The 14,193-nt window shown below is 47.5% G+C and overlaps 1 protein-coding gene across 4 annotated transcripts in view; it reads right to left on the minus strand.

Annotated features, from left to right (window-relative positions):
- Nucleotides 1-14,193, minus strand: part of SRGAP2 (SLIT-ROBO Rho GTPase activating protein 2) — a 98,991-nt gene that overhangs the window by 18,050 nt on the left and 66,748 nt on the right. For all 4 annotated transcript variants that reach the window (XM_033080036.2, XM_033080034.2, XM_033080035.2 and 1 more), the window contains exons 11-16: nt 12,918-13,002; nt 9,086-9,113; nt 6,902-6,932; nt 6,223-6,283; nt 3,699-3,776; nt 763-897 (exon numbers count right to left, since the gene is read on the minus strand). In XM_033080036.2, coding sequence (XP_032935927.1) covers nt 763-897; nt 3,699-3,776; nt 6,223-6,283; nt 6,902-6,932; nt 9,086-9,113; nt 12,918-13,002 — 418 coding nt within the window. The remainder of the gene's footprint in view (nt 1-762; nt 898-3,698; nt 3,777-6,222; nt 6,284-6,901; nt 6,933-9,085; nt 9,114-12,917; nt 13,003-14,193) is intronic.

Below are 14,193 nucleotides of genomic sequence, written 5' to 3' on the forward strand. Positions count from 1 at the left end.
TCTGGAAATGCATTTATCAGCAGCAGGAAAGCACAGGCCACCTCTCCTCAGTGATCTCCTCTCTTCAGAGGCTGCCCCTCAAAGGCCATTTCTCTTTGGCCATTTCTCTGCTTGGACAATGCAATCATTCTTCAGTTCTGGGCGATGCAGCAACAGCCAGGCCACTTAAAAACGATGTTGTTCACATAGAGAAACCACAAACAACCCTCAGCCTGGCAGAAGCACCTTTAGGAAGCATGAAAAATGCTCCCAGCTCGCTGTGAGTGATTGATATGCTGGAGCAGGAGGGTCCCTTGGGGGTGTGAAGCTAAAAGGAGTATGAATAAAAACCACCTTGTCACTGGGGCCAGCACACAGAGCAGGGCAGCAGATATCCAGGGCAAGGACAGGGCAGGAGCCCTGCTGCTGATCCCTGCCTCACACAGGGCACTTCTAAAATGCTCTGATGACAGCTCTTCAAGATTATCTCACACAAGTGAGGCTTTTTTTGCTTTATTCTCTTTTAAAAGGATCCTGTCACCAAGCCCTGTCTCACAAAAACCCATCACTCAGCCTTTCAAACTCTGAATTTCTCTCTCCTTGTTCATTCATGTCAGAGCAAGGATGGCTGTGAAAAGGTGACTGCCCAGACTGGATCACACAGAGCCAAAAAAAAACCCCAAAAACTCACCCTGGAGCCAGGAAAAATGGGGGAAAGGAGAAGGGAGAGGTGGGAGATGAGAAAAATGAATCCTATTTGTTTCCAGCTCTTCCTGTACTTACTGACACAGGCAATGAGGTCATGGAAGATGTCCTTGGGGAACAGGGGGTGCTCCAGGCCTCGGAAATAGAGCTTGAGGACCCCTGCTATGGAATCCATGTCGTGGTCATTCTGGTCCCCAGCCAAGGGATCCTCCCCTTCAGAGCAAGGAGAGAAAAATCAGAGCAGGGCAGGAAATAAAAAAGGATTTGTGTCAATCCCACCCAGCCCAGCTGCACTGCAAGAGGCACAGAGAGCCTGGCTGGGAAAACCCCAGGGACACAGGGACAGCCAAAAGTCACAGGTGAGAACATCACAGCTCCACACCTGACAGGAGCTTCAGGCAGGCCCCAAACTGCAGCTCAGGTGATGCAGGGACACAAAAGCATCACACAGGTGACATAAAATCATCACACACCTGGCCCAGGGGACACAGGGGACATCCAGGGGACACACAAGCATCACACACCTGGCCCAGGTGACACAGGGGACACAGAAGCATCACACACCTGGCCCAGGTGGATCAAGGGACACACAAGAATCACACACCTGTCACCCCCAGGGGACACACAAGCATCACACACCCAGCCCAGGTGACACAGGGGACACACAGAGGAGCACTGAGCATCACACACCTGGCCCAGGTGGATCAAGGGACACAAAATCATCACACACCTGGCCCAGGTGACACAAAAGCATCACACCTGGCCCAGGTGATGCAGGCACATCCAGGGGGACACAAAATCATCACACACCTGGCCCAGGTGGACCAAGGGACACACGAGCATCACACACCTGGCCCAGGTGATGCAGGGACATCCAGGGGGCCACTGAGCATCACACACCTGGCCCAGGTGGCACAAAATCATCACACACCTGGCCCAGGTGGTGAAGGGACACAAAATTATCACACACCTGGCCCAGGTGACACAGGGGACACCCAGGGGGCCATTGAGCATCACACACCTGGTCCAGGTGACACAGGGGACCCAAAAGCATCACACACCTGGCCCAGGTGATGCAGGGACATCCAGGGGGACACAAAATCATCACACACCTGGCCCAGGTGACACAGGGGACACAAAATCATCACACACCTGGCCCAGGGGACACAGGGGACACACAAGCATCACACACCTGGCCCAGGTGATGCAGGGGACACCCAGAGGGGCACAGACCATCACACACCTGGCCCAGGGGACACAAAAGCATCACACACCTGGCCCAGGTGGTGAAGGGACACAAAAGCATCACACACCTGGCCCAGGGGACACAGGGGACACACAAACATCACACCTGGCCCAGGTGATGCAGGGACATCCAGGGGGACACAAAATCATCACACACCTGACCCAGGTGACACAGGGGACACCCAGAGGAGCACTGAGCATCACACATCTGGCCCAGGTGGACCAAGGGACACAAAATCATCACACACCTGGCCCAGGTGACACAGAAGCATCTCACACCTGACCCAGGTGGATCAAGGGACACCCAAAGGGACACTGACCATCTCACACCTGGCCCAGGGGACACAGGGGACACCCAAAGGGACACTGACCATCTCACACCTGGCCCAGGTGGTGCAGACACCCCACACTGGGGTGGGAAATGTTTCTGGGACAGTTTGCTGAGCAGATCCAGCACGGTTTGTCTGCATCACCAAAGGGAAGATGCTCACTCAAGGAGCTGTTCCCTGGGGAAACTCCCTATCAGCCATAATTAGATTTAATGATGGGGCAATCCTCAAATTGAAGCTATATATATCCATTATGTGACTGAAATTACCAAAGCTTGCCTATTATCTTAATAACACACGGGATAATAAATGGGCCACTCCAAACCTGAGCATTATCCCTGGCATTAACTGCCACCAAGGGCTCTGGATGAAGTAATAAACTGCAGGGACCTCATTGGTAACTTTGGCATCCTCTACATCACAGAGACAAGTGAGATGAAGGGAGAAAAAAATCCTTTTTTATTTCTGTATAGGGTCTTTCTTTCCCCAGGCTGGTATTTTTTATACAAAAAGCTGATCCTGATGCTTTTCCTGACTCTGACACACATTCCTGATTCCTCTGCTCCTGAGGGTTTCTCTCTCAGGCAGGTGGAGCTGAGGACAGGTGACACCACCCATCACATATTGCTCATTAAACATATCCCCCAAAAAACAAAATAAACTGTGCCTAATTGATGAGTGCCCATCTCCTGCAGCAGCAAGCAGAGAAAAACACTGAAAAACACTGAAAAAACACAGAAAAACCACTGAAAAACACAGAAAAATACTGAAAAAACACTGAAAACCACGGATCCTGCTCTTGGGGAAGGAGGGATTGCAGGGATGAACAGAGCCCTGCTGTTCCCAGTGACCCAGGGAGTGCCTGAGCAGCTCCTCTGAACCAGGGAGAACAGCCCAGCAAGGAGCTGATGAGGCTCCAACTGCTCCTGTCTTTGTGTGGAATGGCTCTTCCCAGAGAAAAATCCAATCTATTCAAAGCTACTTCAAATTAAAACTCTCCTGAAATGTTCCTCTCTGCCTCGCTGGTATTTGGAATAAATGTAGCCAAGCTGTGTCTTAACAACACAAAAACAAAAAAAATAAATAAACATGGAAATTCATCCTGCAGCACACAAAGAGCTGGGGGAGAGGGGAGGAAAGTGCAGTTCCACCTCATCATCAAATCCTCGACGTCCTTTAGTGTTGCAAACAATCAATAAGCTATCAGACATGAGAGGAGATTGAACTCAGAATATTTATTATCCAGACACTCCACAGGGTACAAAGCACAACACAAACAACTGAGAATTCAAGGTTAATGAGCACCAGGGAGGTGTTTGGGAGAGCCACAAAAATCAAAGCAACACAAAGGGCTGGGCTGCACCCAGGGCAGTTCTGAGGATTCACACAAATCCACACACTTGTAATAATTCCTGGGGTATTGCAAGGGCTCCTCCTTACCTCTCTCAAATGCATTTTTGATGTCATTCACCTCCACCTGTGACCCAGACACTCTGAATATTCCTTCATGCTGCAGACCTGGAGGGAAACAAGAGATGCTGGTAGCAAGGGAAGATGGATTATTCAGGGATTGATTGTTATTTAAAATAAGATGGCACCTCCAGCAGCTACAGCTCCTGCAATAAAGGAAAAATAAGAACACAGGCAGGAGGATGCTGGTTTAAAAGCCACCTTTCCTGAGATGTCCAGAGTGTGAAAAAACACAACTCAGCACAGGCAGAAGAATTATTAACCCTTCTAAACTGCTGGAGCAACAGGGCTCTGACAGCCAGCCATGTTATCTCTCACCCTGGAGGATCCCCAGAGGATTTTACAACCCAGAGGAAGTCATAAACCAGCAGTGGAGCAGCCAGGAGTGAAACATCAGCAATGCCAGGAGGAAAACCTTTAAAACCTTTCCAAAGGGCTCAGTTGAGTCTGCTGGAAAATCGAAGCCAATTCTGGAAGCTGAGTGGAATCAGCATCTCCTGATGGCCTGGATTTATCCCCCAGCAGTGCCCATTTCTATGTGGTCTCAGGATTTTTCCAGCAAATATCCAAGTGTGGCCTTAAAGAAGGGTTACAGAACTTTGGATGTTGCAAGTGATGATGAGAATGGGAGTCCAGATCTAAAACAGTGCTGGAACAAGGGACACAAACAGTCCTGCACCCTGGTTAATGAAGATAAATTCCACCTCTTTCCACGTGGTAATTAACAGCTGTTTCCCACTCTACTAACAAATGATATCAATTAAAAATGAAAACAAATCGCAATAAATGTGCAGCATTCAAGGCTGGCAGAGGTCAGCCTTCCAAGCAGGCATAAATCATCTCTGTGTGGCAGCAAGTGAACAATTAATTCACTGCTTGACCTCCTACATTCAAGCTCTGTGAGTGCTCCTCCTCCTCCCCATGAAGAGGATGATTGTTCTGGTGAAGGCCACATTTCAGGGCTCAAAGGAAGGTGAGTGGAGGGGAGGCACGAGTGCTGTGCATGGATGGGAAGCTGATTTTGCAAGGAATCAAAAGGGATATTGTTGGCAAAACAACGTTTGCAAGGTCAGCTGTTGGGAGCAGCCACTGCACACACAGCACCAGAGTGAAGGGAAAAAAAAATCAGAGCCACTCTCTGGGGAAGGTTCTGCACACCCTGAGATACTCTGAACATCCTGAACATCCTGAGCCACTGTGACCATCCTGAGCCACCCTGACCATCCTGATCTGAGCCTCTCTGAATACCCTGAGTCACTCTGAACATCCTGAGCCACTGTGACCATCCTGAGCCACTCTGACCATGGCTCCTGAGCCACTCTGCACACCTTGAACCACTGTGCACACCTTGAGCCACTCTGACCATCCTGATCTGAGCCACCCTGACCATCCTGAGCCACTGTGACCATCCTGATCTGAGCCACTCTCAACATCCTGAGCTACTCTGACCATCCTGAGCCACCCTGACCATCCTGATCTGAGCCTTTCTGCACATCCTGAGATACTCTGAACACCCTGAACACCCTGAACCACTCTGGACATGCTGATCTGAGCCTCTCTGCACACCCTGAGTCCCTCTGACCATCCTAAACTACTCTGAACACCTTGAGCCACTCTGACCATCCTGATCTGAGCCACTCTGAACATCCTGAACATCTTGAGTCACTGTGACCATTCCTGAGCCACTCTGTACATCCTGATCTGAGCCACTCTGCACATCCTGATCTGAGCCTTTCTGCACACCCTGAGATACTCTGAACACCCTGAACATCCTAAGTCACTGTGACCATCCTGAGCCACCCTGAACACCCTAAGCCACTGTGAACATCCTGATATGAGCCATTTTGAACACCCTGAGCCACCCTGAACATCCTGAGCCACTCTGACCATCCTGAGCTACTCTGAACATCCTGATCTGAGCCACTCTCACCATCCTGAGCCACTCTGACCATCCTAGTCTGAGCCACTGTGACCATCCTGAGCCACCCTGGACATCCTGAGCCACTCTGAACATCCTGATCTGAGCCACTCTCAACATCCTGAGCCACCTGAACATTGTGATCTGAGCCACTGTGACCATCCTGAGCCACTGTGACCATCTTGCTCTGAGTCACCCTGAACATCCTGATCTGAGCCACTCTGAACATCCTGATCTGAGCCACTCTGAACATCCTGATCTGAGCCACTCTGAACATCCTGAGCCACTCTGACCATCCTGATCTGAGCCTCTCTGAATACCCTGAGTCACTCTGAACATCCTGAGTCACTGAGACCACCCTGAGCCACTCTGACCATCCTGATCTGAGCCACTCTGCACACCCTGACCCACTCTGACCATCCTAGGCCACTGTGATAACCCTGAGCCACCCTGACCACCCTGAGCCACTGTGATAATCCTGAGCCATCCTGAGCCACCCTGCCCACCCTGAGCCACCCTGCTCACCCTGCCCACCCTCTCTGATTTGTTTCCCAGGGCACCCTCAGCCCAACTCACCGTGCCTGCTGATGAATCGGATGCAGCTCTCCACCACCAGGGGAATGGCTTGGGAGGAATCCTGCCCAGACAGGAATTACAGAGGAGCAGGGAGGATGTGAAGAGAAAAAAAAATAGAATAAAAATGAGAAAGGTTTGGTTCTGCACACCAAGATCACAACTTGTTCTCTTTACTCCAAATCCCCAAAAGCAGCAGCCCAAGACTGTGTGAACTGGAATTCCCAAATTTTAACCTTACAGGATCAACAGAAATACTCTGGGTCCCTCCTGTCTCAAACAAACACCTTTTAGCTCACCTGGGTACCAAAAGCAACAGATTATCCCCAAGGCCAGGACACAAAGCCTGGCTTTGTAAGTCTTTATTACAGGAAGGCAGACCAGGTTTAACAGGGGGATTCCAGGGAAAACAAAGAACAACAGCATGGACCCCATAAACCAAGACTGCCCAACAGCTCAAGGATGGTTGGGATTTTTGATTCCAGGTCTGAAGCAATCTTAAATTCTGCCGTGGAAAATGAACGAGGTTTGGGACCCAGGTTTGAAGGATTTCTCAGACAAGACTGGAAAGGTCCATGGAAGACAGGGAGGGACAGATAAAAATTTATTTTCCACCACTGCTCCCCTTTCCACATCACATCCCAGCCTGGTTAGGGAGGGAAATGTGAATTTAATGAATTACCTGCTTCCTCACGGTGGAGCTGCGCCTGCCACTGGTCCAGGATGGGGAAAAGCAGAAGAGAAGAGTCAGGATCATCCTCCACTACCAGCAGCTCATCCCTCCAGTGCTCCCCAGCAGATTTTGGGCAGGGAAGGAGCCAGGCATGGAGTCAGTGACAGAGCCAGAGCCTTGCTCCATTCATGGGACTCCAGGAAGATTTGAAGTGATTTTAAATCACTCAAAACCTGCACCAAACATCACCCTGACATCTGAATTCCCACAGATGCAATTCTGTGCTCAGGGCTGCAGATGCAGTTTGGTACCAATTGCTCAGGGAAGAGCAGGTGGGAGCAGGCTGCTCCCCTGTGCTGTTAACAGCTGCCACTCACGAGTGATTATTCCACTTTTGATAAGATTTCAAATAAATAAATAACACCAAACACCAGCCAGGCTAAGCCTTGTCTGTCTGCTCTCATGTGCTGATGGTTGGTTGACATTAATGGCAGAAAAAGAAGAAAAAAGCCCTGCTCTGACAGGGTTTTCCCCTCAAAATTTATTGCTGGGGTTTAAAATTCCTTTAGTTTCTTGTAAAAATGAAGGGAGGAGAGAAGAGCAGAGAGGCCCTGATGTATCACTGCAGCCAATTCCCTGCCAGGGCAGATGGCTGCTGAATTATAAATAAGAGGATTAGGAGTGTGATTTTTAAAAAGCCTGTACAATGTGTTAATTTGGGGGAAATTCCTTTTGTAAAAAAATCAAAAACACTGAATGAAAAATTAAAAAAAAATTTAAAAATCCGATTCCACGGGCTGTCACAGACAATGAGGGGGGTTTTAAACTGTTAGCAGGCATGATTCTTTGATACTGAAAATTGTTTCATGAGGAATAATATTTTATTATTACAGATGTCAGGCTCTAATTAGGCCCTGTCAGTTTTGCTTTGCTGTGAGCAATGGGAACAGCAGTAATGAGTCCAGGCTGGTGCTAATCACCTTCCTTTTGTTAATGAGGCAGGAGGATGCACAGCCCTGGCCCAGCAGAGCCCCCTGAATCATCACTTTGGGGATGGGGATTGGTTCTGTTTTACTAAAGCCCCACCACAAGCTTAGTGCTGGTTCTAATTAAATTAAAAAGGTTTTTTCTCCATGCTGTCCATCCTGCTGGAATCCAGGCACAGCAGAGCAGCACTGGCATCAGGAGTTTCCCAATTTTTGGGGCTCAGCCTTGGGCCACCTCCCTCCCAGGGATTTTGGTTATAAAAACCTAAATCTGGAGAATATTCTCTGGGTGACAGAGCCAAATCAAGGAATTCCTCTCCCTCTCCCATCCTGCTCCTGATCTGCACTGAACACAGCAGGGCAAGAAAAGGAATTTGTTTCTATTAATTAAATTGATCATAAATTTAATTATTATTTAATTATGATAAATTATTTATAATAAATTTAATCACCTGTTTTATCATACATTTAATTAGCTTTATTAAATCCCTGCCCCACCTCATCCAGGCCAGGTTGGGTGGGGTTTGGCACAGTGAGGGAGTTTCAGTGTCCCTGCCCACCCAAATCACTCCATGATCCCATCACTCTGAATCAGTTTATTTTTCAATCAGACACACACCCTGGGCTGGTAACTGCTCTGGAATGACCAATTTGCATCAGATTCTCCTTGAAAACACAATTCCCTGAGCCACAAATTCCCTGAGCCCAATATTCCCTGAGCCCAAATTCCCTGAGTCACAGATTCCCTGAGCCCCAAATTCCCTGAGCCCCAAATTTTCTGAGCCCAAAATTCCCTGGGCCACAAATTCCTTGAGCCCCAAATTCCCTGGGTCACAGATTCCCTGAACCACAAATTCCCTGAGCCCCAAATTCCCTGAGCACAAATTTTCTGAGCCCAAAATTCCCTGATCCACAAATTCCCTGAACCACAAATTTTCTGAGCCCAAAATTCCCTGAGCCCAAAATTTTCTGAGCCCCAAATTCCCTGAGTCACAAATTATCTGAGCCCCAAATTCCCTGAGCCCCAAATTCCCTGAGCCCCAAATTTCCTGAGCCCCAAATTCCCTGGGTCACAGATTCCCTGAGTCACAAATTCCCTGAGCCCCAAATTTTCTAAGCCCAAAATTCCCTGAGCCCCAAACTCCCTGAGCCCCAAACTCCCTGAGTCCCAAATTCCCTGAGCCCAAATTCCCTGGGTCACACTTACCTGGCCAGGGCACAGTCCGTCCTCTGACCTGTGCAGGAGACAAAGAAATCCAGCATGAGGAGGAGGCAAGGATGGGAAAATACTTTTAATATTTCTGTACTGAGAGTTCTGGATGGAGATGGAGGTGAGAGAGGAGGGGAAGCTCCAAGGACAGCACCAAAGCCATCCCTGCCAGCTCAGCTCCACCAAAATCCAGCCAGGACCCAGCTCAGGCTGTCCCATCTCTTGGTTTTAAATAGAAATTATCTCCCTGAGCCTTCAAATTGTTGATTTCTGCCAAAAAAAAAAAAACTTGTCCTTCCCTCCCTGCTCCCAGGGGAAGTGTGGGGTGAGGGATTCTCCTTCCCTCAGGAAGAGTGTAAACATTCCCAGATTTGTCATTCCACAGCCTGAACGTGCTGGCACTGAGGTTGTTTGGAGAGCCAGACGTTCAGGGGTGTTTTTCCACAAACATATTGATAAAAACACTCCATTCATTGTGCTGGAGCAGCCAGGACTTGCTAATGCAGCATCACCTAAAACATCACAACATGAGAGGCAGGGAAAAAAAAAAAACAAGGAGGGTGTGCTGCTGGGAGTGGGACAGACCCATTTTTTGGTGAAAAAAAAAATAAAAATCAGTGAAACCACACTGATCCTGTTGTGGGGAGATGGAAGGAGTGAGGGAAGCAGCTAATTGCTGATGGCTGACAATTAGTGGAGCACATCTTGAGAGCCACTTTTGCTCTTCCCCACCTAAAGCCCAAACAGAGCATAATTGACATGAAAATGTTATTCTGCAGCAGAATTTGCAGCCATCTGTCCCCCTTTCATCATGGAATATTCATACAGAGGAATTACACGGCTGTGGCAGCATCAAGGGGCTCCTGCATTAGGGTGACAAATGGGGACAGGAGGCAGGGACAGAATTACTGGCAGAGAGGAGGACTTGCTGCTCCTTTTATTGCTGGGACTTGTCATCTTCAGATTAAGGCAATTTGCACCACGACTAAAAAATGTCACCTGAGGATGGGGCAGGGAGGAGAATAAAAAATAACAACCCCCTGAACTTGCCAGGCACTGAAGACACACAGCTGGAGGCACATTTTCCTCTAAAGCTCCTAACTGTGCTCTGGGGACGTGTGGAGGGAATTTTATTTGCCCATTTCCCAATTAAGTGACATTTTATGGATAAATCCAGGCATGGTCCCCAGTCTGTCCCATTAACCTGCTCCTGTGGGGTGGGCAAGGGAATGCTCCTCCTTTCCCAGCTCCTTTTGATGTCACAGATGACAGGAGGAGTTTTTTGGGGGCTCACCCTGACACTGAGTGGCCACTAAAAGTTTTGGTGTGAGAAGAGAAGAGAAGAGAGGAGAAGAGAAGAGAAGAGAAGAGAAGAGAAGAGAAGAGAAGAGAAGAGAAGAGAAGAGAAGAGAAGAGAAGAGAAGAGAAGAGAAGAGAAGAGAAGAGAAGAGAAGAGAAGAGAAGAGAAGAGAAGAGAAGAGAAGAGAAGAGAAGAGAAGAGAAGAGAAGAGAAGAGAAGAGAAGAGAAGAGAAGGAGAAGAGAAGGAGAAGAGAAGGAGAAGAGAAGGAGAAGAGAAGGAGAAGAGAAGGAGAAGAGAAGGAGAAGAGAAGGAGAAGAGAAGGAGAAGAGAAGGAGAAGAGAAGGAGAAGAGAAGGAGAAGAGAAGGAGAAGAGAAGGAGAAGAGAAGGAGAAGAGAAGGAGAAGAGAAGGAGAAGAGAAGGAGAAGAGAAGGAGAAGAGAAGGAGAAGAGAGAAGAGAAGGAGAAGAGAAGAGAGAAGAGAGAAGAGAACCAGCCTTTAAATCCATAGTAATACAGAAATCACATTTAATTTCCTCTCCTTTCCCCCTAGCACAGCTTGGGGTCAGGGACAGGCAGGTTAAGAGGAAGCAGGGCTGGGAATGCAGAGGTCAGTCTGAGCCAGGAGTGGCACCAGCCACAGCACTGCTGTCACTCCCAGATTTTCAGAGGCACAAGAAAAATGCCCTGAGGACACAAAACTTCCTCCAGCCAGGCAGAGCTGAGGAGATGAGCAACTCCAACCACTCCAACCCAACCTGAGGCACATCCTCCCCTCCCCTCCTCTCCCAGCAGTCAGGCTCTGATAAAACACAAAACTCAAAACACAAAAACACCAAACTCTTAATTACTGAGTAAGAAGTGCTTTAGTTTGACAGAGCATTTCCAAACTGAGAGCAGAGCATTTCCAAGCCCTCATGCTGGCTGAGTTTCCCTGCAGCAGATTTGCACTCCAGGAGCTGTGGGGAGTCCAGCCTGAGCTGAGCCACTCTGTGACCTGACATTTGCACTGCCCAAACTGCAAACACAAGGTTTCTATGGAAACTTGGATGCATAGTTGGAGTGGTTTTGGCCAACAGGATTTGCCCATACCATGAAGGGAAAGAAATCTGCCTTTGTTCTGACTGGAACAGCAAATGAATATTCAGTTCTGGCTGCTGCCCCCTGACTGATGCCCTCTAGACAGGCAACATATTTCACATGCTCTGAAATCTGTTTGTGCTTCCAATAAAAGCCTGGGCTCCCATACATTGGTTTGGTGGAACCCACAGAGGTGAGGAGCAGCTGAACTGCCCCACAAATGAAGGCCCAGCCCATCAATAATTCTGAATTGATCAGTAAATCAGGGTTGGGGCAGCAGAGAACAATCAGGAGAAAAGCAGGGTGGGTGTGAGGGAAGAGGAAGGAGAGGCAGCACAGAATCAGGGATGTTCATTAATGCCTCATTAAATATTTTGGGAGGATGAAGGAGGGGCAGCACAGAATCAGGGATGCTCATTAATGCCTCATTAAATATTTTGGGAGGATGAAGGAGGGGCAGCACAAAATCAGGGATGCTCATTAATGCCTCATTAAATATTTTGGGAGGATGAAGGAGGGGCAGCACAGAATCAGGGATGCTCATTAATGCCTCATTAAATATTTTGGGAGGATGAAGGAGGGGCAGCACAGAATCAGGGATGCTCATTAATGCCTCATTAAATATTTTGGGAGGATGAAGGAGGGGCAGCACAAAATCAGGGATGCTCATTAATGCCTCATTAAATATTTTGGGAGGATGAAGGAGGGGCAGCACAGAATCAGGGATGCTCATTAATGCCTCATTAAATATTTTGGGAGGATGAAGGAGGGGGCAGCACAGAATCAGGGATGTTCATTAATGCCTCATTAAATATTTTGGGAGGATGAAGGAGGGGCAGCACAGAATCAGGGATGTTCATTAATGCCTCATTTAATATTTTGGGAGGATGAAGGAGGGGCAGCACAAAATCAGGGATGTTCATTAATGCCTCATTAAATATTTTGGGAGGATGAAAGAGGGGGCAGCACAGAATCAGGGATGCTCATTAATGCCTCACTAAATATTTTGGGAGGATGAAAGAGGGGCAGCACAGAATCAGGGATGCTCATTAATGCCTCATTAAATATTTTGGGAGGATGAAGGAGGGGCAGCACAGAATCAGGGATGTTCATCAATGCCTCATTAAATATTTTGGGAGGATGAAGGAGGGGCAGCACAGAATCAGGGATGCTCATTAAATATTTTGGGAGGATGAAGGAGGGGCAGCACAGAATCAGGGATGTTCATCAATGCCTCATTAAATATTTTGGGAGGATGAAGGAGGGGCAGCACAGAATCAGGGATGCTCATCAGTGCCTCATTAAACATTTTGGTGTTCACCACTCATCAGGCAGCTCCTCTGGCCTCTCCCCATGCAGATCAGAGAATGGATTAATAAAACATGAGCACTGCACCCTAATGCAGGGCTGGGAATTCAGGGGGTGCAGCTGAGGGCTGGACACACACTCACTTTCTCCCAGGGTCTTCTGCAGGAGGTCGTGCTTGGCCTGCAGCTTGGTGATCAGGTTCCTGCCTTCCAGGTATTCCTTCATTTTCTGTGGAAAAAACACAGTGCTGAGTGGACAAGTGATTTATCTGGGCTGCTGGGCTGTGAACATGAGGGCAGAGTGATGCTGAATTTACAGAGTGACATTGAATTTACATTTATAGAATGACACTGAATTTACAGTGATACTGAATTTGCAGAGAGACATTGAATTTACATTTATAGAATGGTATTGAACTTACAGTGACACTGAATTTGCAGAGTGACACTGAATTTACAGTTATAGAATGACACTGAATTTACAGTAACACTGAATTTCCAGTGATACTGAATTTACAATGACACTGATTTTACATTTACAGAGTGACACTGAATTTTCAGTGACACTGAATTTATAGTGACACTGAATTTACAGGGACACTGAATTTACAGTTATAGAGTGACACTAAATTTACAGTGACGTTGAATTTACATTTATAGACTGACACTGAATTTCCAGTGACACTGAATTTGCAGTGACACTGAATTTACAGTTATAGAGTGACACTGAATTTGCAGTGACACTGAATTTACAGAGTGACACTGAATTTATAATTGCACTGAATTTACATTTATAGAATGACATTGATTTTACAATGACACTGAACTTCCAGTGACACTGAATTCTCAGAGTGACACTGAATTTACAGAGTGACACTGAATTTACAATGACACTGAATTTACAGAGTGACATTGAATTTACATTTATAGAATGGTATTGAATTTAGAGTGACACTGAATTTGCAGTGACACTGAATTTACAGTTACAGAGTGATGCTGAATTTTCAGTGTGACACTGAATTTACAGAGTGACACTGAATTTACAATGACACTGAATTTGCAGCGACACTGAATTTACAGTGACACTGAATTTACAGTTCTAGAATAACACTGAATGCACAGTGACAATAACTCTGAAATTCATGGTTAAAACATCAGCTAAGTCCTGGCTTATGCATCTGGGCAAGTCTGAACCTCAGGCCACTCCTGTTCTGAGCCCAATCAAGCTTGGATTAATGATCTCAGAAGCCTTTTCCAGCCTGAACAATTCTGAAATTCTGGGAATTCTCCACTGCAGGGCCATTTCCACTGGTGCCCTGTGGGATCAGCTGGGTGTTTGGCACCTCTGGAGCCATCAGAGCTGTCACCCACCCTGGGCAGGAGGAATGAGAAATCTGTCTGAAAAAACTCTGCCACTGTG

The sequence above is a fragment of the Catharus ustulatus genome, chromosome 25 (assembly GCF_009819885.2).
Source record: "Catharus ustulatus isolate bCatUst1 chromosome 25, bCatUst1.pri.v2, whole genome shotgun sequence".
NCBI lineage: Eukaryota > Metazoa > Chordata > Aves > Passeriformes > Turdidae > Catharus > Catharus ustulatus.